This window comes from Chanodichthys erythropterus, chromosome 10 (genome assembly GCF_024489055.1).
Source record: "Chanodichthys erythropterus isolate Z2021 chromosome 10, ASM2448905v1, whole genome shotgun sequence".
NCBI lineage: Eukaryota > Metazoa > Chordata > Actinopteri > Cypriniformes > Xenocyprididae > Chanodichthys > Chanodichthys erythropterus.
Window position 1 is genome coordinate 57,622,166 of NC_090230.1, and position 24,816 is coordinate 57,646,981.

The 24,816-nt window shown below is 37.3% G+C and overlaps 1 protein-coding gene across 1 annotated transcript; it reads left to right on the forward strand.

Annotated features, from left to right (window-relative positions):
* The first annotated feature begins 726 nt into the window (after positions 1-726).
* Positions 727-19,069, forward strand: grin3a (glutamate receptor, ionotropic, N-methyl-D-aspartate 3A). Its single transcript, XM_067395706.1, has 9 exons — positions 727-1,365; positions 7,091-7,695; positions 9,936-10,986; positions 11,115-11,260; positions 14,162-14,277; positions 14,402-14,553; positions 15,195-15,359; positions 15,522-15,592; positions 18,733-19,069. The coding sequence occupies exons 1-9, from the start codon at positions 727-729 to the stop codon at positions 19,067-19,069; spliced, it is 3,282 nt and encodes a 1,093-aa protein (XP_067251807.1).
* The last annotated feature ends 5,747 nt before the right edge of the window (positions 19,070-24,816 follow it).

Sequence of the window (24,816 nt, forward strand, 5' to 3'; positions counted from 1 at the left end):
CGGGTTAAACGCACAGCACAGCCTGTGCAATTATCTGAACTATTCCAGCGTCATTCTGGGAGTTTATCGGGACATTTTCACTGCGCAACGTGTTTAAACTGTAATGTAAGCCACGATCGTTTCTGTTTTTACATAGTTTGCGAGTAATTTGTGGATATCGATCTGTCACGATGTTTCGTGATAAAATACAGGATGGAATAAAGGTTCGCCAACAAAAATACAGAGAAATCGAAACTCAATCAAATCTTTCTTTTCTTGGACATACCTTGCATTGATTTGGAGAACATAATCGTTTTTTTTTTTTTTGTTATTTTTTTAGTTTTTACAGTCACTTTGCATTTTAGTTTAGTTGCATTTAGCTGCCTTTTCGCCTGTTTTGGAGAGCGCGTAAAAACACCCTTGATTATTTCACACTGGGAATATTTCGCCCATAAACGCTTTTGAGATGAGCAACGAGTGTTTTAAGCCGCGCTGGACATGTGCACTGCTGGTGATCCCTCAGAAGCCAGTTGGAGAGGAGCGCAACTTTGCTGCGTCTAGGAGATTCACCGGTGATCCATCATCTACCCAGCGCTGTACAGGAACCATCGGGCGCGCAGGTGGACGCGGATCCCGTCATTTCCAGAGCTTAAGAAAGCCTCGTTTGGAGTAATGCCGGGCTCTTGGATCTGTGGTGCGCTGGGCAGGTTGGTGTGTCTCTCTTTACTTGTGCCAAGCGCTTTGATAATGATCCTTGTTCCCCCAGCATCTCTGGCGCATCCACAACCATGTCAGATTCTGAAAAGGATCGGACATACGGTGAGAGTCGGAGCTCTGCACCTGCATCCACGAGTATTCAGGCAGGATCCCCTCAGCGGGAGAGATCCGGACTGGGATGCAGACAGAGAAACGTGGGAAGACTGGGACATGATCATCCAAAGTGTTCACGGACACGGCTGGAGGGATATTAGGACTAAAAGCTCAGCGAATAACCCACACAAGGCCTCCAAAAGTAAAACCGCACTCAAACAAGTGGGTACGGATGCTGTGTTTCTACCTCGCGACTCTGTTATACTCGCTACGGAGACCCTCAATCGAGTGGTGGGGCTTTTACCCTACAACCTCACCCTTGAAATAGTCATGGCTGTGGAAGCAGGACTTGGAGAATTACCTGCTTTCTCATTTTCCTCGCCATCTACAGCTGCCTGTGGTGATCCCATGTCGTTCCTGCAAAGTGTTTGCCACACTGTCATTGTGCAAGGAGTTTCTGCCATCATTGCTTTTCCACAAAACAGAGATGAGCTGGTCAAGTTGGAATTTATTGCTACAACGCTACAGATTCCAGTCATCAGCGTCGTCCAGAAGATATTCAAACGCCAGAGTCAGGTGTGTTTATTTTCATAATAAATGATAATGTTTACATATTGTATATTCAGGAAATGCTGGTCTAATGCTGCTTAGTTTTTTTTTTTTTCAGCAACATTTCTTTCCAGTAGAAATGAAAATAAATACTGCAATGTTGGGGAATTGTACTACACACAAATGGAATTAGAGGAAACGTGTTGCAATTTTTGGAACTGACTGATGCATTAACTGGAAGCATGAATGAATGAACTATTTTAGTAGATATTTAAGGGTTTGGGGTTATAAACAATACTCTACTCTCACTGATTCTACGCTTCTCAAAAAATATTTATTTTCCCTTGTGATCACACAGTACATGTCACATGCAATAAGAATGTCATATAATTATTACATTTCAAATTATTACATTATTACATCATAACAAGATTTAATTTAAATTAATAATGAACTTAAAATATAGAACTCTTTTAAAACGATTAATAAGCTCCCATTTGAATTATGGAATTGTCACCACCATGACAGGTGGTGTTTGGTGGAGTGAGTGATATAGTAATATAACTTTTTAGAAATTAAAGAGCAAATACAATTTGTCATAATGAATGGGTATGTCTAATATTTGTGTATGTCTCATATTTAGTGCATACATATCTCCAGTGCTATTTATTAGTGCAACTGATTTTTTTAAAGAATGGTATCAAATGTTCACTACATTTGCCTGTGTCTGAATCAAGCACTGAATGTGTTTGAGGTCAGCTGGGGTTGGATTGCTTTCATTAAACTAATAAGTTTATTATGACACCTGCTGGATCAGCCTAAATCACAAAACAGCAATTTAGATGCCTGTGGCACATGGTGTCTGTTAAAAAATGCATTTTGCTAAACACCCTTAGGGCTGAGCTGCTTGATATCTGATCTTTTGAGGTTAGCACCATCTTCTGGTCAGGTCTTTGTTTACAAGGATTATGTGAAATTTATCCTGTCCAATTTATCTGTAAACTCAGAATCAGTGTTTAGTATCTGTCCAAATAGCAATTAGTCTCCCAATGTGCTTGTTACTGCTGTTCACAGATGGTGGATAAACACAAAGCTCCTACCTTTCAACCCAAAGGTTTCTGGGACCATTGCCATCTTAATGTTACTTGATCTTTATTTGTTTGGTTCTTCATAATAGTGTTTCTAATCTTTTGGAAATCTTTAAGTAAAAGGGGGTATAGTTAAAAAGATAATAAAATGCATTCAACTGATTGTATTGCATATCATTTTACAGAATGGAAGAACTAAAAATAGAATAATAATTATCATGGACATTTACCATATGTGTAAAAAATGAATATTAATCAAGAATTTAAAAGGTTTGGGGGTGCTGAAAGGGAGGGGGAGGAGTTAAGGGGATGATGGTAAAGAAATAGTGGAATCATTTTAGTTTAGGATCCAATTCACACTAGTAACTAGTTGCTTATTACCTTGCATATTACTAGGATATTAGCTGTTTATTAGTACTTATAAAAGCACATATTAATTCCTTATTCTGCATGACCATATTCTACACCCCTTAATCCTACCCAATACCTAAACTTAACCTTACTAACTATTTATAAGCATTATTAGGAGTTTATCATAGTTAAGCTAGTTAATAGTGAGAATTGGACCCTAAACTAAAGTGTGACCAAAATGGTATATAACAAAATTTAATGTATAAACAAAAACAGATAATATGTGTAAAAAATCTAATTTACTTAATATTAACTTATTGATTATTTAACTGTTCTATAATATCAATAACACATTTGCAATATGTTTTTCAGGGAAAAACAGCCTTTTCTAGTGTTTTAGCTTATTGCTATCAAGATCCAAGAGCAGTGAAATAATAGACTAATCTCGCTTTGAGAAAGTGAACTGTAAGATTAAAACAGTTTAACAAGAGAAAAGGTTTGTAGCACCCCTGCCTACATCAGAATAAACAACATAATAGCAACTACATTACTTTACACCATTTGATGGTTTTGTCATTTGTCATTCTGAATACCTTTCAGGATATTTTGAAGGATTCAAGGTTATGAAAAGACAAACGGAAATTTCATCAAACTACTCTCCACAGGCCCGAAGGACAGGGGTGTATCAGATCAGCCATTTTTAACGATTCATCTTCAAAACTGCTGGAAACGCACATAATTATATCACCCTCCAGTGCTTTTTATGACACAGTGGTAATATCTGGCTGTATCCCAGCTTGCAAATCATTTAACGGCATGGGCTCCCTCAAGATAAAACACATTCCGGATGATGTAGCCATTCAAAACCTCTAAGTGTCACTTCTTAACTTGTTAATGGTACTTATTGCTCTCCCACTGGTTCGGTCAGTCAGATCTCATGACAAATCCTACAGAAAATAAGTCTGACTTTGTTTAGACATGTTCAAATAAATCTCTGGAAAGCTTTTCCTTAATCAATTCTGATTAGCCTGTTTTCTGCCATCACATAATTGCAGCCCCAGGGGAAATTAAATGGCTCGGCTAAGCATTTCATCTGCCAGTGTCTGCGAAAGGTCTTGATTTCCTTTGCAGGACAATGTCATGTTATTAATGGCTATTATATCATTAAAACAACAAGATTCCAGACTTCATGTAATAAATGTTTCTGAATGTCCACTGTACTCAGTGGGTAACGTTTTAGAAATTCTCTATATACTCTGCATTCATATATTGATGGGTATGAATGATTTTCATACCTGGGAAAGACCTAAGAGAGTCAATAAAGCACACTTTTGACCACTGGTCATGCTAATGGCCATTTAAGTAAGAAGGAAAATCCAACAATTAAATTATTTGGTCATTTGAAATACTTTAGCCAACATTTCTGAAATCAAAATCAAATAATTTAGGCTTATTGAATACATTGTGTCTTTAGATCAACATGATGCAGTTAAATATAGCATGTAGATGCTAATTAAACAAAAATCAGAACTGATTTGACTATTTTCAGACTCATCAAGTTTTAAATGTTTTAAACTAGTTTTGAAGTTCCGTCCCCTCTAGATGCAATTCTATTTTAATGCATCACAAACGGAACCAGAGAGTGCTTAAAGTAATTGTTTTTGGGAGCAAAGAATTGTACACTTGGACATCATGTTGAAAATCTAAATATTTGTTTTCCCCAGAGGAGAATCTGCTTCAGAAACTCAATTTTCAAGCAGAAGGAGAAATTCCATAAAATCATGCATTATGATAAATATCTGTTGGAATTTAAACTCATGCCTTCCCTCTGTTTGGCAGATGGGAAAAGATGTGCAAAACTGCACACTTTCAAAATAGACTACATTGTAAATGCACTATTCAATGCGCTACTTGCTGTCTCAGAAAAAAGAAAAAAAACACATCAAAGACAGAATGAAGTTTTTGGCAGAATACGGGAAGTTGTGTGTTGAGGGATGAATTACAATGAAACAGGAGTTGCAGGGTCATGCTCCAGAGCAGTGTCTTTGAAAATCTGCAGAGAAGTATAATAATAAATGCATCTTTAGCACTGTGAAGTATGGAGGAATAGGTGTCGTTGTGTGGGGAGTCTTTTAGTTGCTGGTATTGGTGAGCTACTTCAATGTGAAAAATCATTATTGCAGAATGGCTTGCTTCTCACAATTGAAAAGTTGTTATCTAAAGAGGAATGATCAGATGTTATTTTTCAAAAAGACAACGCTCCTGCCCAAATTGCAAAGACAACCAAGAATAACAAGTCCATCAGGCTCATGTTTTTGTCAAAGTTCAGATTTGAACCCTATATTTTATCTCGCATTAAACTCAAATGAACTGGGAGACGTTTTTCAGCTATTCATAAACTGTTGGAAGCCATTAACATTGAGTGGAACAACACTGACTCTTCTGTCTGCAAGTTGGGGAAGGCTATTCCGTGGTATGTGATTAAAGACCACTAAATATTTAGCCATTTTTGGGTTGGCCCCTTTTTTTCTTCTTTTTTTTTTTTTTTTTTTTGTAGTTGGAGAATTGCCTGAATGAGTAGTCAATCAGTCTTTCTTAAAGAATATAATTATATAAGCATAATTAGGCAGGATTTACATTCACCTCACTCTGATCTAAATATCCATTTTAAAACCCCCTATGTAATTGTTTGATGTCTTTTCAGCATTGATATGTTTTCTATTGAAACTGGTTGGTTTGGGGCGGGACTTATTGAACTTGTTATGTTTTGATGCACACCCATGAATCATAGCTGTGTCCCAAATTATATACTATATACACTATGTATTATAGTATTATATACTATACTCAGGGGTGCACATTAGAGGTACGCAGGTACGCATGCGCGGTAAAAATAAACTATGCGTACCAGAAAACATGGAGGGAAGCGCTTTTGAGTACCTGTTCACAGGGATACGTTTACTTACTGGATTAGGATTTTTCTCCATCTGGTAAAATAGCAATCATGATAATATGTGTGTTCTTTAATTATTAGGTGTGCAACGGATCGCAGTTAATCCGTGATCCATACGGATAAGGTCCAACGGTTCGGCACGCATGTGATTCGCGGATTAACTGCTATATTTAACCATCATAGAGTGAAAGTTTGTAATTTGGACGTGTTTTGTCTCGCCAATTAACACATTCAAACGACTTTAAAAGTGGAAGAAGAGGCGAAAATCAGGACTCGTGAACTGTAATCTGTGCGCACAGCCCCCCGAAACGCGCGCATGATGAGAGTCAGACGGCGCACGAACACCGAATTAATTCCGCTTTCGCGTTTACTTGCGCTTGAAAGGAAACATACACACAAAATGATGTCAAAATACCTGTGTCGGCAAGTATTCTCTCGGTTATGTCACAAGTGAAGTGTTGAGAAAGAAACCGGATGTGTGTCAGTTATTCGGTCCGTGCTTTCCTTCTTAAAGTGACAGCAGCCTTTGCTGTCATTAATGTTAGTAAAAAAAAAAAATAAAAAAAAAAATCATTATCATCATCTACCATGTTCGAGAGAAAAGAAGATAGTGAGGAGAGCAGTCAGGACTCAGGAGGAAAGTGATTAGGACAGCTTTTAGGATGTGTCGTGTAAAGTGTGAGTACCAAGCAAAATCTCCAGGTACTCCCTTGAGAACCAGACCAAAAAAGTTATGTGCACCCCTGACTATACTAAACTATGTACTATGTACTCTACTGTCTAATCTATGACATTTTTATGGCTGTCCAACATTCCAACAAAGTATCCAACATTCCATCCTTCCTTTTTTCCAGTTAAATGTATCATCTGGGTATTTGAAGTGCACTTCTTATTGTTGGAATGTTCAGCGTGTACACACTACCCAAAGTATTTATACTACAAAAAGGCACAAGTATGCCATTTGTGATGCACCTCATGATTTCATTCTTGCTTGTCAGTGGTAGATGCTATTAGATGCAGGGATATTGTCAGTTTGTGTAGTGCAATATTTCTGGTTGATTTGGAGGAATTGTAATTTTTAAAAAGGTGTATATCTGCTAAAGGTTAATTTCTACAACTTTTATAAGCACAGTACCATATATATGACTTCAAAGCTAACAGATATAAATGACTGAAAAAAATGTCCATAAACCATGCTAATTTTAGCACTGCTGTTAAAAATTTAAAAGCAAATTAAGACTAGATGAACTAATCGACATCACTTATCAACCAGTTTGACATTGGATTGTTGACCAACGTGACCCGTCCTTACTATACTAATTTCTCTGTAATGATATCCTCATTTATGTATTTCCAACAGAACTCACTCCATTTCCAGATGGCCATGCAAAATCCTCAAACCTCTCAAGCAGATCTCATCTTCTCCCTGCTGTCCATGAATAACTGGTATGATGTCAGTCTGGTAATGTGTCAACAGATAAACATTTCAGACTTTGTCTTCTTGCTCCATAACAACTCCAAATTTCATCTGGGGACGGTTCTTAAGATATCCACCAACAACAGCTCCAAAAGTGACTTTCAAACATCACTTCAAGGTCAACTGGAGTCCATCAAAGACTCAACATCTACTATAGTGACCTTTGGATGTGACATCAGGGATATAAGGAGAATCTTTACCACCATTGCAAAGTTTGGTCTGATTCTTCCTGATTACCGCTGGATTATAGGAGACTCTCAAAACGTGGAGGAATTATGGACAGAGGGACTTCCCTTGGGTCTTCTTGCACATGGTCAAATGGGCAAGCCTTCACTGGATCATTATGTCCAGGATGCTTTAGAGCTGGTAGCGCGGGCAGTGGGATCGGCTGCCACTGTGTCTCCAGAGCTGGCACTGATTCCTGGCATCACAAATTGTCTGGCAAGACTTGAGACTAAAAATCTCACATCAGGAACCTTTCTGTCCAGGTATTTTATTTGGCACACTGTCTGATATTTTGTAATATCAATAAAATGTTATGCTGCCTTCTATACACTCTTAACAATAAGCAACAGTTCTTTTTTGGCATCTATGGTTCCATGAAGAACCTTTGACTGCCATGGGATCTTTCTATTGTGCTAAAGGTACTGTGTAGTGGAAAAAGGATCTTTAGGTTATTAAATTGTTCTTTTAAGAATTGGGGAAAAAAAGGATCTGTTAAGAACCGTTCTTTGGGGAACTAACAATGGTTCTTCAATGGCATCACTGTGAAAACCCCTTCTGGAACACTTATTTTTAGAGTGTACATTCTTTCAGCTAAATTCTAAGAACGCATCAAATTTATGATTTGCAGGGAAGACAAGCTCATAATGCATTGTGTCAGTTTAAAATGACTGATAATATAGATTTGTCAAAGTAAATATTTACTACTTTATACAATATTTATGTTTTTATGCTTATGAGAGTGTCACATCATTAGCTTAGCAACATGTAAATATCAAACTCTATTGGAAGTAATGTTTCCTGCACCTCAGGAGTGCTATGCATATGACGTGTATAATTGCTGTTTAAGTAGAGTGTTCCAAATTATATCTTATTAAGTTCCATTTCATTTGGAATGCTGCCTTAGAAGGCAGCAGACAAAGCAAGAACAGAGATCCGCTCTCAGTTTCCACCAGCCTTTCAGAAAGGTTAGTTTTTACATTATGTAAAATTTGACAATTTTTGACAGACCAACCAATGTCAGAATTCTGATCATCTGCGACCAGTGAATATATTGCATGTCTGCATATTATATAAGGATTATCCTCTTCATCCACAGCAGCTGAGAGGAGCTTTTTAAGACAGCATATCAAGAGCGTTTTCTCCAACACTGCACTGTCAGTAAACAACTTCGCCAATTTCTAACCAAACTGCCTCAGGACTTAAATTTCACATGCTCAGCACTCCTACCATTACTGATTTAACAGGGTTACTGTTGCAGAAAAAAAAACTCTACATCGAAGAGAGAAAAATACAAGACACAATAATACTTTTCCCTAAACTGAAAGGTCAGTCAAGTAGCTAAATAGCACAGCTTAGCCATCAGGCAATGGGTTCAGTGTGAAGTTAAAGCATTAAAGAAAAATGCATTTGCACAGACATTTAACTTTTGTAATGCTACATGTTTCCAAATTAAATAGAATGTACAGTAAAAAATCATCAGTGTTGTGGAAGCTTCTATTAGCTTTTAGATTTCCAAAAGCTTATAGAAGCTTATAGAGCTTTTAATAGATTTCCAATTTCCCTGCTAATAATTTTGAGGTGGTTAATCTACAGATAAATGCTAATAGTAAAAATTACATTTGGAAGAAAAGTAGTTAGCTATGCTTTACCTAGGTTAACTACACAGGAGACATTAAAGGGGCAGTATCTTACAAGTTGTTCATGCAGCCTATTTTACATTTTGCAGTTAGAGCAGAATTTATATGGCACAAAATACGGATCTCATAAAAACAAAAATGTGACAAAGAGCTACACTGTTTTAATAACAACCCAGCAATGATCATGCTACTGTAAATGTGACTTCGAAGTTGGTAGCGCTCTTTTATTTTTACTGCCCAATCTAAAGGTAATGTAGAGTGGGACTTGATTTTATCTATCAGGATTTAATTTAATTATAAAACATTAGGCTTCATTATTTGGAAGCAGCTATTTACACTACAAGTATACTACAAGTGTTTTTGTGGTATTGTGGTAATTGTGGTAGATTCTGTTTGAAGGATAAATACACCAAGTATCTTTCTTTGATGAATCCTGCACAGTAAAGGCCCATTCACACCAAGAATGTTAACTATAGCGATAACTATATAAGCGTCTACACCAATGCATGAGACTGTTCTGTTTATTGTAAGCACACAATGCTATGTCATCTGGAGCTTTAAATGTTTGCGCTGTTTAAAGTCGGATCAATTCTAATTGGCTGTCAATGTTTCATTGTTCATCAACTGGAAAAATCATTCTGAAAATGAACAATATCATTTCTCTGTGTTATTATAGTTGAATGATTATTAAAACTATACAGTTATTGTTATCATCCTTGGTGTGAACATGCCTTTAGATAAGGCATTTTGATGACATTTTGTTATAAAAGCAAATTAGGTCAATTTTGCTTTAGTGCTTTTGCTTTAGAATTAGACTGGATTAACTTCTACAGATTGGATGAAATCTATTTTCTCTTGATTCTCAGATACATGGCCAACATGTCGTTTGATGGCCTGAGTGGCTACGTCAATGTTCAAGAGGAATCTACCATCATCTCTGAAAGCAATCACTTCATATGGAATTTACAGCATGACCCAATAGGCAAGCCCATGTGGACACGTCTCGGCAGCTGGAAGCAAGGAAAGGTGGTTATGGATTATGGTGTTTGGCCTAATAAAAGACATTCTCAGACAGGGGCAGACTGGCGGCATTCCTCACGTCTACACTTGCGAGTCGTCACCCTGGTAGAACACCCATTTGTCTTCACTCGAGATGTTGATGAAGAAGGTTTGTGCCCGGCTGGCCAGTTGTGCCTTGACCCCCTAACAAACAATACAGCCTTGTTGGAAAGTCTTTTTCAGGGTTTACAAGGTGCCAATGACACCGTGCCCATGGAGTTTAAAAAATGTTGCTATGGTTATTGCATTGATCTTTTAGAGAAGCTGGCAGAGGACATGGGGTTTGACTTTGACCTCTACATTGTGGGAGATGGAAAATACGGAGCTTACAAGAGTGGTCGCTGGACAGGGCTGGTCGGGGACCTCATGAGTGGGGCTGCACATCTGGCTGTCACTTCCTTTAGCATCAATTCAGCACGCAGTCAGGTCATTGACTTCACCAGCCCCTTCTTCTCCACCAGTCTGGGAATTCTTGTCAGGACTAGAGATACTGCTGCACCTATCGGTGCCTTCATGTGGCCCCTACACTGGAGTATGTGGCTAGGAATATTTGTGTCTTTACATGTGACAGCCGTGTTCCTGACCTTCTATGAGTGGAAAAGCCCTTTTGGGATGACCCCAAGGGGGAGGAACAGGGACCGTGTCTTTTCTTTCTCCTCTGCACTAAACGTTTGCTACGCAATCTTATTCGGCAGGACTGCCGCCATTAAGCCGCCAAAGTGTTGGACTGGGAGATTCCTCATGAACCTCTGGGCCATTTTCTGTTTGTTCTGCCTGTCAACATACACAGCTAATCTCGCCGCTGTAATGGTTGGTGAGAAAACCTACGAGCAACTCTCAGGTATACATGATCCCAAGGTAAGAGTAACATGCGTGTATCATTTTCAAATTATGTCAAAATGACTGGCAGGCTTGCAACTTGCAAATAGTTAAGAGGCTAAAAATATACTTACTGGTTGCTGAAAATGGTCTTATTGCTTTTCAAGCTCCACCATCCATCACAAGGTTTCCGCTTTGGAACTGTTCGAGAGAGCAGCGCTGAGGACTATGTGAAAAAAAGCTTTCCAGAGATGCATGAATACATGAGACGATACAATGTCCCTACAACCCCTGATGGAATAGATCATCTCAAGTAAGTCATAATCGCTATTGCAAAGTGGCATAGATCACTGAAGCAGCACTAATTTACTGGATGCCCTCAACCACGTCCTTCATAGATCGCTTTCGCCTTCTTGCTATGTTGTACAAATCCATGTGGTTTTACTGTACAAGTCTAGGAAAGAATAGACTTGTTTGACTGATGTTGGGACTGTGCGAAAACACATATAGAAAAGAAATCTATCTATCTATCTATCTATCTATCTATCTATCTATCTATCTATCTATCTATCTATCTATCTATCTATCTATCTATCTATCATCTCCATATGGGAATCAAAACAACAGATATACTGGGGAACAACTGTTCAAGTTTGGGAAGCAAGCAGGTCTTTTTATTATGCTATACATTTTGAACCCTTGAGGTTTAAAAAAACAAACAAACAAACAAAAAAACAAGTATGCTTGTGTTATAATGTACTTCAGGGATGTATTTCTTGACACGGTCAGGGCACTTAAACTAAAATGTCAGTGAGCTTTTGCTAGCTTTTGCTTAGTAAGTGATGGATGGATGGGATGGGATGGAATGAGATGGGGGGAGGGACAATTATAACCTGACCATCGATTAACATTAATATATAAATTATAGTAATATATTCTAAGAAAACATGTTATGGTTTTTTTTTTTGATACTTTCTCTAAACATTTCTTTATACATACACAATACATTTCTAGCTTTTTTCTCGTTGTTATGGCCGAAAATTAGTGAAATTGGGCTTTTTAACATATATGAACTTAACTGTAGGAATTCCCCAAGCAAATAAGTCAATGCCAAGAGTTTCTAAACAACATCACATGAGTGTTCGACCAGCCACACTTAACTAAATTTTTCCTCCTTTCGTAAACCTCTGTTGCAAGTCTGAAACTCCTCTTTTGAGTCTCCACAACCTTCAGGACATGATTTGATGCAGTCCTCAAATCAGACTACATACTCCAAAATATTGCCACAGTGTATAATTCCTTCAAGCAGGACAGAATGAATAGATTTCAGGAGAAGTAGATGAAATTTGCAATATTTTCCTAAGAAGGTTAGCAAGGACTCTCCTTTTAAATCAATCCAGCACGTGTTTTTGCAAGATAACATACTTTTTGAACTACATAGGATATACAGGGATGCAACTGCTAGTAGTAAAGTCAGGTTATGAACTCTGTGTTCCCTTCTACGAGTGTGTATAGGTATTTGGTTCTAGTAGTTTTGGTTCATTGTGAGGACTTTAGGACTAATTGACTGATGCAACAATACTGAACAAAAGTTCATGTTGTGACTACATGACATTGTACCTCCATAGACAAAATATATATACAGTGCTCAGTGTAAATGAGAATACCCCCTTTGAAAAGTAACATTTTAAATAATATCTCAATGAACACAGAAACAATTTCCAAAATGTTGACAAGACTAAGTTTTATATTATCAGTTTAACTTATGAAAGTAAGGTTAATAATATAACTTAGAGAACTACATTTTCAGTTTTACTCAAATTAGGGTGATGCAAAAATGAGTACATCCCACTGAAAATCTCTGTAGCAAAGCTAAATTTTAGACTACAAATGTCGAATTTAACAAGAACTCACCCACAGGTGAGTCTAATTGTTCATTACACAGGTGTCCAGCAGACAGTTGACTATAAAAGGGTGCTAAAACCCCTTCCCATTTCATGCTGCCAGCAATGGCACCACGTGGAAGAGAAATGTCACAAGACCTGAGAAAGAAAATAATTTTTAATCTTTACACCAGAAAGGTGAAGGCTACAAGAAGATGAGCAAATCTTTACTTATCAGTCAAAATTCTGTAGCAATATTGGTACAAAAATTTTAAAAAGATGGAACTGCAACCATCTCACAGAGATGTCCAGGTCGTCCACGGAAGTTAACACCTTGACCCTTGACAGGAGCGTATTCTGATGAGAAGGGTTGAAGGAAATCAGCATGCAAGTTCACTGCAGTTATCTAAAGAAGTAGAAAGCCAGACTGGGGTGACGATTTCCCATGACACAATACGGCATACATTGCAGAAGAAATGACATGCATGGGTACCGTCCACGAAAGAAGCCTCTTTTAAAGCGAGTTTGCCAGGGCCCATGCTGACAAAGATGAAGACTACTGGGACTCTATACTCTGGAGTGATGAGACCAAGATATATTTTTTTGGAACTGATGGTTTCAAAACTGTACGGTGCTGCTAAAGTGAGGAATACAAAGAAAAATGCATGGTGCCTACAGTGAAACATGGTGGTGGCAATATCCTTATGTGGGGCTGCATGAGTGCTGCTGGTGTCGGGGAGCTGCATTTCATTGATGGCATTGTGAATTCACAGATGCACTGCTCTATACTGAAAGAGAAGATGCTACCATCACTCAGTGCCCTTGGTCGTCATGCAATTTTCCAACATGACAATGATCCTAAACACACATCTAAGGCCACTGTTGGATTTCTGAAAGTGATTCAGTGGCTCCTGATCTGAACCCAATCGAACACCTATGGGCAATTCTGAAGAGACAAGTTGAGCCTTACTCTCCATCCAGCATCCAGTCTCTAAAAGAGGTCATTCTTTAAGAATGGAAAAAGATAGATGTTGCAAAATGTCGCCAACATGTTCATTCCAACAAAAGTGTAATCTAAGTTACATTATTAACCCTACTTTCATGTTATAAGTTAAACAGATGTTATATTAAACTTAGTCTTGTCAGCATTTTGGAAATAGTTTTTTGTGTTCATTGAGATATTGTTTAAAATGTTACTTTTCAAATATATATATATATATATAGAGAGAGAGAGAGAGAGAGAGAGAGAGAGAGGGAGAGAGAGGCTATAATGGATGCAAATACTTTCTGTGTGTCACTGTATAATAGCAAACTGTTTGATGCTATTTCAGGAATGATCCCCAAAAGCTGGATGCTTTTATAATGGACAAAGCTCTTTTAGACTATGAAGTGTCTATTGATGCAGACTGCAAAATGCTGACAGTGGGAAAGCCGTTTGCTATTGAAGGCAAGTAACTGAATGCTTCTTACTCACTTGTTATTGTTTATAGGTTACAGAGTGAATGAAAAACTGTGCACATGCTGCTCTAATAGCTAAGATAAAAATAAAAAAAATTCCTTTGTATTCACAGGCTATGGCATTGGGCTTAAACAGAACTCACCTCTGACTTCAAATATCTCTGAGTTGGTCAGTCAGTACAAATCTGATGGATTTATGGACATGCTACATGATAAGTGGTACAAGGTGGTACCCTGTGGTAAAAGAAGCTTTGCAGTCACAGAAGTAAGTCATGATACAAACTGAAAATCATGCTATCATTTTGATTATGTACACTAAAGAAAGCTGCGTAAATATAGTACTGATATAGTTAGGCTACTAATATGCACACTTCAGGGGTGGGACTTTGAAGTCTTTTTTTAAATATTTTTTTCTGTTGACATTTTGTCTGAGTGTGTGTGTGTGTGTGTGTGTGTGTGTCTGTGCATGCGTGCGTGTGCGTTTTTGTGACATATCAGGACACAAATTTGTATAATGACATGGGTATGACATAGGTATTACAAGGAGAGGGAGCTTATGAGGACATTACCCCATGTCTCCATTTTTCAAAAGGCTTATAAATCATACAGAATGAGTTTTTTTTTTTTTTTTTGAGAAAGTAAAAATTTGCAGCGTTTTCTGTGATAGGTAGGTTTAGGTGTATGGCGATAGAAAATGCGATTTGTACAGTATAAAATCCATTACGCCTATGAGATGTCCCCACAATTCACAAAAACAAACATGTGTGTGTGATACAGAATATATATATATATATATATAAGAAATAATAAGAGATTCTATGTGAGGGTGATTAAATACTGACAAAATTTCATTCATGGGTGAATTATTCCTCTTTTCTTACCTTACCTTTCTGTGGTCATACACAGACTTTACAGATGGGAATAAAGCACTTCTCAGGGTTATTTGTCATGCTATGCATTGGAGTGGCCCTGTCTCTCCTCACCACACTAGGTGAACACATTGTCCATCGCTGGCTGATACCCAGAATGCAGGAGTCGTCACAGCATAAGTACTGGCTCCACACCAGTCAAGTAAGTTTGTAGAGTTCCATTTGTAGAGTCCTAGGCTGGTTTTATTAAACATAATTACATCCAATCTTGGTGACACATTTTAAAATTAAGAGAATGCTTTGCTCTTTATTTACTTTGTAATTCTCAGCACTTCTTTACTTTAATAATTTAATTGTTTTTCAGAGATTACATCGAGCACTTAACCCAACTTTCAAAGAAGACAAATTACAGACTGTTGCAAAACCGGAGAAAAGGTAAACTGCTGTCATACTGAAGGAGCTTTTATATACTCTGTAGCATTCAAGCAACATTAAATTAAAGTCCTGAAGTAGTGACATTCTTAAAGGAAACACACAAAGAGAAATTTTAAAAAATGTGAACTTGTTCAGCTTTTTCTTGTAATTACAGTAAATTGAAGCTTTCACACTTCTAAAAATAACATAAAGCACCATTAAAGTATCATACAAGTTGTCACATGACTTGTGTGCTAAAATATTAGTATATTATTAGTAAGTCTTTTAAAGACATTATTTGTTGTTTTGGTTTTTATTAGACCAGTTTTGTGAAACAGATCAGGTAGTTCATTAAAGGGTTAGTTCACCCAAAAATGAAAATTCTGTCATTTATTACTTACCCTCATGCCGTTCCACACCCGTAAAACCTTCGTTAATCTTCGGAACACAAATTAAGATATTTTAGTTGAAATCCGATTTCCAAATTTGATGTCATATTCTGATTGTAAAATATGTGGAAGTGAATGTGTTTTGTTGCATGATGAGTTTGCAATAGCTGTCGGATTTACGAAATTGTCCCCAAAATACATACAAGTATGTGGCCGGTGAACTGGCAGAAAAAGAGTAAACTTTATTGTATCATACAAAATGTGTATCTGATATAAATAAAACACTTTGTCAAATTATATAAGTGAAAGGGTTATTACTGCAGCTTCCATAGACATGTGTATGGAATATGACAAGCGCTGACCGCGTCTGTCTCTAGCTCAACCTAACTGAACATTGTGTGTATTACAATTTCAGAATTATATTCGTATAGACTGTCAACAGTGATAAGGTATAGCTAAGTGTGGTCCTTCTGAACTAATGACTTATAGAAGGTATACTTAAAGCTGCAGTCCATGATTTTTCCTTTTAGTCACCATCACTGTTTGAAACCTGCAATTGCAGTCATATGCGGAACAGTTATCTGTACTTGCGTTGTGCAACGGCACAGCTCATCAGCGCGGATGAATCTAATACTTGCTGTCAGTCACCTAGATTCTACATCTTGAAAGTATGACCAATATAAGAATTTTCACTGTAAAATATCATCTGAACAAGTAAGTAACATGTCTGCCACTTTTGTTCTGACCAGCTGAGGAAAAAAACATTAGGCCTACAATAAATTGCACTGCCAATGATGATTATATCTAACGATCACTTAGCTCGGATCATGCCAAACCGTGCAAATTATTATTACTGTTATATTGTCCTAAAATTGTTAATGTTAACATCAGCATTGCGTGACTGTGTATTTAGTGTGTATTAGCGTTACCTGTAGATTTCAATTTCTGTAGCCACTCCACAGTCCAAAGTTTTTTTCTTTTTTGACTACGGGTGAATCTCCAGTTGTCACTGATGATTGTCATTTGGACCTTTCTGGATTACATTCCGCCATCAAAATGATAAGTTTGATTATTTCAGCTGCTGTGAGAAAAGGCTATAAATGTGCTACTACCAGCAGCATTCTCATGTGATTAAACAGACTAGCCTGGATGGGACTCCTTCCTTTCAGTTTACGGACGTGACGTAATGACGCACAGACGAACTGCTGCATGCTCGAATTTCCCATGGAAATCCACCATGTCGCTCTTATTATAAAACATTACTACAAGCTTACCGTTGTGAATCGAGACAAGATAATTAGATAGTTTTGAACACTGGCTGGTTATGTACTTGCTCAAAAATTGATTTTGGATCATTTTTAACCAAAAAAAGTTACGGACTGCAGCTTTAATTAAGAACGTTTTAAAAACGTATTAATGTTAAAGGTGCCGTAGAATGAAAAATTTAATTTACCTTGGCATAGTTGAATAACAAGAGTTCAGTACATGGAAATGACATACAGTGAGTCTCAAACACCATTGTTTCCTCCTTCTTATGTAAATTTGATTTGTTTAAAAGACCTTTAGAACAGGCGAATCTCAACATAACACCGACTGTTACGTCAGGATCATTAATATGTATGCCTCCAATATTTGCATATGCCAGCCCATGTTCAAGGCATTAGAGAAGGGCAGCCAGTATTAACGTCTGGATCTGTGCACAGCTGAATCATCAGACTAGGTAAGCAAGCAAGGACAATAGTGAAAAATGGCAGATGGAGCAATAATAACTGACATGATCCATGATATTTTTAGTGATATTTGTAAATTGTCTTTCTAAATGTTTCATTAGCATGTTGCTAATGTACTGTTAAATGCGGTTAAAGTTACCATAGTTTCTTACTGTAATCATGGAGACATCATTATTTTCGTTATTAAACACTTGCAGTCTGTATAATTCATAAACACAACTTCATTCTTTATAAATCTCTCCAACAGTGTTGTGTTAGCCAGTTAGCAATGGAGCATAGCCTCAAACTCATTCAGAATCAAATGTAAACATCCAAATAAACACTGTACTTACGCGATTAGACATGTTGCATGATGAACACTTTGTAAAGATCCATTTTGAGGGTTATATTAGCTGTGCTTTATGCTGTTTAAGGCATTCGCAAGCTCGGGGGTGGGGAGCACAAGAATTTAAAGGGGCCGCAGCCTGAATTGGTGCATATTTAATAATGCCCCAAAATAGGCAGTTAAAAAAATGTATAAAAAAAAAATCTGTGGGGTATTTTGAGCTGAAACTTCAAAGACACATTCAGGGGACACCTTAGACTTATATTACATATTTTGAAAACGCATTCTACGGCACCTTTAAGTTACAGCTTAAGGTATAATTTAAAAACGAAGTAGAGTTAAGAAGGTTTCTGGAAATCCAGCCCAAATCATTCATGATTTCTGCATTTCTCATGAACACACTGAGGAAAGCTAGGATAGATGTGAAGACTTTTAGTAATCAGTTTCTCACTGAAAGATATAATATGCCTTCACAACACTTGGAATATAGTACAAGAGTAAAAATAGATAGTTTTTGTTGCATATGTTTGGAAAATAACATCAAGTCTTTCAAAAATTCCCCTTTCATGTTGTACGGAAGAAAGTCATTTGGATTTGGAATGATAAAAGGTTGAGTAAATCATGACAGGATTTTCATTATTGGGACAACTAGTACTTTGCTTCCTAAAATGTGTATTTATATACTGATATTGTGATATAATTATTGTCTCAATTAAGCTGCAATGTTGGAAACAACCAACAAATGCCATGGAACTCTTTGGGAACTTCCAATTGCAACAGGAGAAAATTATCCAACCAAGAGGGACAACAAAATGACCTGGAATGTTCACATTGTAAAGAACTGCTGTCCCCACAGGAGAAGAGACAGCTTCCATTACAGGCCACATCTAACGGAAGAACCGACTTGCTGGGTCTTGCCCAGAACCCAATAGTGCAGGAATTGACAGATCTGGAAACACAAATCCAGCTTATCAAAAAGCAACTGCAGCTTGCCATGAAGAAGAAAAAAGAGCTGGAGCATTATCAGAAGACAGAGACTTCAACCGAGTCCTAGACTTGTGGGAAATATGGCTTTGGAGAGTTTTTTGGGTTACATTGTTCAAAGGCTTGGACCTAGCGGTTGATTATTTCAATTGCAGCTCCTAAGGGACGTTTTTTATTATTATTATTATTATTATTTTGATTCCTCATTGAATTGAACTTGAAAAAGGGACAGAGGGAGTCAAAATTGGATATAGTAAGCAGTGTGTATTTATGTATTCCCAGAATTTTAGTTCTGAGGATACCTTGTTTTTACTGTATGTGGCGATGAAAAAAGGACAGTGTGTAACTGCCTGAAGGGAAGACATTTATGTGTCAAAATGACATTTATTTAAGGTGTCAAACTGTGATGTATGATAGCGTCTCCTGCATATTGATACACAGAACTGAGAACATTTTTTAAGAAGAAAGCCAGGTCGTTGTCTCTAGAGTCGTAACAAGAAAGTTAACCTTGAACACACACTGTTAACCTTGAATGGTTATGTTTCTATGAATTAAAATGGCTTTGAGATATATTGAGATTGAGATTTATTTCAGATGTGAGATTATGTTTCTTTCAAATCTTCTAAAATAAGATTCAAATGTATTTTTGCAATATAATGAATTATTACAGTTTTGATGAGATCTGGTGAATCATAAGGAAATGGTTCTGGGGCCTCATGGCATGGCTGCCATCGGAAGGAGCCGGTGGAGTCAGCACAGTTCAATGGGGCCTGCTGCTGTCCACTGTATGGGGAAGAGCAGGCAGAACGGGGCGGACACTGGCATGGAAGGAGCCGTCGCCTCCAGTCAGCATCAGGAGACAGGGGAGTTAAAGGCCATCCCACAAGAGGTATCCAGTGCCACTGCCAGGCATTGCAGAGAATTTCAGTGTGTTGTAACTTTGGTGTATATCTAAATTTTAAGTCTAAATTAAGTACTTATGATGAAAATTATTCAGTGCCAGTTTCATCCTTTCTAATATATCCAGTTCCAAATAGTCCTGTTGATTTTAAAGGGGACCTATTATGCAAAATACACATTTGCATGGTGTTTGGCTATAAATGTGTTTTGGCAGTGTGTGTACACAACCACCCTATAATGATAAAAAGCAGTGTCTCAGAACAAGCCATTTCCAGATCCCTGGCAGTGTGATGTCCCATTCACCACAGGCCCTGTCCACAAATGTTGACAGACACTGACGTTTTAACATAGAACTGCCCTGAGCGAGTTCACAACAAGTTGTACAGTCCGCCATTGTTGCACTGACGGGAATCTCTCCCAAGTGTTTTAGGTGTTCTGTAGCTGAATGGATTAATCTATATAGCTCTCTCCATTTACTCCTGAAATCTGAGCCTCTGAAGATGAGGTGGATTAATTTTGTTTTCGAAGAAAATGCTCCCTCAACTCTACCAAAATAGTAGTAATACAGTGGATAAAAACAAGACGACAATATGAGTTATAACTGTAATTGAACTAAACTATACCTGTTCTATCTCCATGCAGCATATATTCGCAGTTTCTGACATTATAGTGTGTCCTGACTGAATCCTGACACCAGAGAATGAGTTCTTGAAGCTCCACCCTCTTAGGCAGAGTGCAGCAGCTCATTTGCATTTAAAGGGCACACACTGAAACGGTGCGTTTTTGCTCAAATCCAAAAAGTGGCAATTTTAACATGCTATAAAAAAATAGCTGTGGGGTATTTTGAGCTAAAACTTCACAAACACTCTGGGATCAGATACTTATTTTACATCTTGTAAAATGGGGCATAATAGGTCCCCTTTGAATTGCGCATAGTCGATTTATTGAACCTTTCCATTATAGTCACCATAAAATGTATACAGGTACATATCAAAACAGGTAAGAAAATGAATACATATATTTGTTTAGAAATGGTTACAAAGTCATTTCTAAGGTTCTCAGACTCCATCAAACAATGTAAGCCTTTGCTTCTAAATGGAAAAGATGTTACTGGGGCACCTCATCTTCAAAGTTTCAGAACATCCCAGAAAACCTTTAAAAGAACCACAGGTATCTCGAGCACCAGCTGGTCTGGGTTCATAATTGAGCAATAAGAAGTGTGCAACGAAAACATACTTAATAGAGAGAAACACAGCTTTGGCATAGTGAATTTATGTGGATGTCTGTGTCTGTCCAACCAGTTATTAGTTTTACAAATATTTACTTTTTCACAGGGTTAATAATAGGGAGTCAATGTTAACTCTTCTAATTGAAATGCTTCCATTCGTGCAACATTACATTCCGTTTAAAATTGTACAACTATTCTGTTATAAAAAAAATAAAAAAATAAATAAAAAATCAAATATCAAAAACCTTTTCATGCCACTGTATGATAATTTATACAAATCTTGTTCGTTAAAATGTAAGAACACAAGCAGGCAAGATATGATTTTCAGCAAATGATAATTATTGCAAAGACTGAATTTGAATCCTCTAAAGGCAAAGTTGGCTCTTCTGTGTCTTAGTTAAACCATCCAATTCCTAACCCATCTACAGCTCACTGCTGCTTCAGTGCCCTCATTCATGAACTGTCTTCATCTAAACCTCTCGGAATATTTATTAGAGATTTATGTCAACTTTTCATTCTCTTTGTATAATAATGACTTGAGGCTGAAGATACAGGAATCATACTCTAAGTAACTTGATTATGTTTCTCTGACACTTTAGAATACTTAAAATTGAATAGAATTTAAAAGGATAGTTCACCTCAAATTGAAAAGTTTGTCAATTCCTTTAGTTTGAGGCTGTTATTGCCTTTGCTTGGCATTGTCAGTTACTTTTTTTTTTTTTTTTTAGATCACAGATGCACTGTTATTGTTATTCATTGGTTTGTTAATGACTGCAAGTCATTTAAACCCTGAAGCAGCAAACAATTCTCTCAAACTCACCGCACAGCTGGCATGAAGTTTTGGTACTGGTAGGCAATGATTTGTTTACTCCAAACTTAATGCTGTGTACATTCAGCTTTTGCCATGGAGGATTTTATTTGCCCATATAACTTCAGAATTAACTTTTTCACAAACTTTTCTCCTGAAATATATTTTTTACAGTTCTGATGTGAAGAGGTCAAACCTGCATTCACTTGGAAGTTTTCTTTCGAAGAGTTCAAGATCCTTTGAGTTTCATACGTCTCATCAATAACCTTGATGGTTTAAACCATGTGACCAGTGTTGTTAGAGAGTGTGTTTTACACTTTATTTGGATGATCCACTTTAGATATTCTGTTGAATATACATAATGTTGCACTCTCATTAGAGTATTAGTTGAGCATTAGTAGGACTATTAGGGGTATGATTAGAGTTAGTAAAATTAGGGGTTAAGTTGAAATGTACTTGCAAAGTTACTTATACAGTAGTTAGTAGAAGTGAAGTTCCGAAACATATTTCGGGAGGAGTGAATCTAATCTTTCAATTAACTGCCGGAGCATATAAGCAGCTGCTCGCCTGGCTCTGGCATTAGCTGTTTTGGCATTGAGCCCCGCCCACTCACCCACAGCAATCTAATGGCTCAACCATTCTCCTCCACCTTCCTCCACCCTTTTTTATCACTTTATTTTTATCATTAGCGCTACAGGCTACAGCTCCCAATTAGTTATATCCAGATCTCAAACTTACCACCAGAAGAAGTTCCTTCCTTAATTCTGCCACATAGAAACTGACCAATTTCATGTCGATTAAATCCTTAAATTCGAAGGAATCAATCAGTAAAAATCAGCCACTCATCGTGGCTCTCTCATGGGCTGGTAACATAACAAGTTTCCCCTCTGCATCTCTGCAATGGCTCCATGCAGGTGCTGCTAATTACTGAGTGTATTGTGCAACACTTTTCAGTGGCGCTATCCTTCCCACAATGTCGGTTTTAACTACGCAGTAAATTTCTAGTTCCCATCATGCTTTTCTTCTGATGGTTAAAGGAGTTAATGTTAAAAATAAACATTGCGTTCTTGATCAAGAAAATTGATATATGTTAATTGATCGGTTAGTGTTTAATGTCATTGTTAAAATTTAAAAGGGTTTTTCTGTTATGTCTGAGTTTTGAGAGTTTTCTATTGTGGTGAAGAATAAAGCCTGAGGTTAGGCTGAGGATTAGTCTAATCTCATCAAAACTATTTGTTGCTTTATATAAAAACAATGGCTGTGTATACTTCAGAACAGTGATAGTCTCCAACTTCCGGTGGCGCTGTTCTGTGGCGACAAGCAGCTTTAGCTTGTGTCCGTGTTATTGTGTTTTAAATGTCTTTTAGGGTTTTAATTCCCCTCTGTGGTGTGCTGTTTTAATGTTGTCTGTTTTAAGAACATTTGCTGAGTATCTGAGGGATGGAAGTCACTTTTTACGCCCTATTTTTAGTGACTGTTTTAAACTTTATTTGGAGCGACCAGCAGCACACATTCCGATACACCCGTGAATTCCTATTGGGATTACAATGGAGCCATCCTGCCGTGACAGACTTCAACATCAATTGTGACCCGCTCTGGCGAAATGAGTCGGAAATCGCAACGCATTTTAAGCCGTTAATGTGGAAAAACAATGAAAAAATCGTTTTTTTTTAAAGCTAATTTCAAAGAACAGACTTTCAAAAATAATCTCCCAAAGTTTCGTAGTCCATATAATTGAGTAAAAGTATTTAAATGGCTATTAAATTTGACATGGTTTTACGAAATTCACTGGAAATGAACTTCCCCCATCACTTATGAGCATTTCCTGGAAATGAACTCCTCTCGTCACTTATGAGCATTTCCTGGAAATGAACTCCTCTCGTCACTTATGAGCATTTCCCGGTATCCCCTGAAACGTCACTATCTCTGCTCTACAAATATGGTGTTACACGTTGTATAGAACCAATCAAAAAGCTTAGAAATGTAAACACACTGACCTAAACGCTGATTTTTAACAATGGGAAGCCCTGTTTCGACTGACAGGCACACGATTGGTCCAGCCATCCTCCTGTCACACTAGCGCGCCTTATAAATTAAAACTCCCATTTGCGTGTCTCTTTAAAAGCCAATAAAAATTGAATCCATATAGGTAGCACACTTTTTTTTCTTTTGCATACAAAACCAAAGACTTTAAACTTTAATATCAAGCCTCCAAACATGCTTCTGTTGCGTTGTTTTCACCCTCTAATGAGTCTGAGTAATATGCGTTTACAACAAAAATAGCACAGCAGCTAACTGAATACAAGTGTGTATATTTCACGTGCTCATAACTTCATGAAAAATGCACAGATCATAAAAATGGCACATCAATATTTAAAGCAGATTCTCAAGATTACAATGAATCCAAAATCATATAATATATTGCGTTGATCACAAGATATTACTCACGGAATGATTTAACATACTTGGCTAAAAACATGTCTCATCTCTCCGGGATGCATTGTGTATCCAATGTTCCCGGACCCATCCATGTTCGTTTTCCAACGTGGAATAACACATAATAGATATCATTTTAAAGCTTAGAATCTCATCTTTTTAATGCATCTAAAAAAACCTTTGAAAAATTCCTAACGAGTGCTGAGAAGCACCTCTAAACCTGAGTTTACCGCCCGTTGGCGCCACCTGGCTGCGGAAAAAATGAACAACAATTTTTCAAACTATTCTTTATGCTATCACCACAAAATTTGAACCAGATGCAGCTCACATGTAGAAGAGCATCACCAAAAAAGATTTGTTTAGCGATCTTATTGTGTTCCTGAGTTATTCCATGTCAAATAAAAAAGAAGAAAAATTATTTAAAAAAAAAAAAGTATATATATTT

What these genes read in the sequence shown, in the direction of transcription:
- grin3a (XM_067395706.1), top strand. Translation starts at nt 727, where the DNA reads ATGATCCTTGTTCCCCCAGCATCTCTGGCGCATCCACAACCATGTCAG. An exon ending in TATTCAAACGCCAGAGTCAG is followed by an intron (nt 1,366 to 7,090) that starts GTGTGTTTATTT and finishes TATTTCCAACAG; the next exon opens with AACTCACTCCATTTCCAGAT. An exon ending in GAAGCTTTGCAGTCACAGAA is followed by an intron (nt 14,554 to 15,194) that starts GTAAGTCATGAT and finishes GGTCATACACAG; the next exon opens with ACTTTACAGATGGGAATAAA.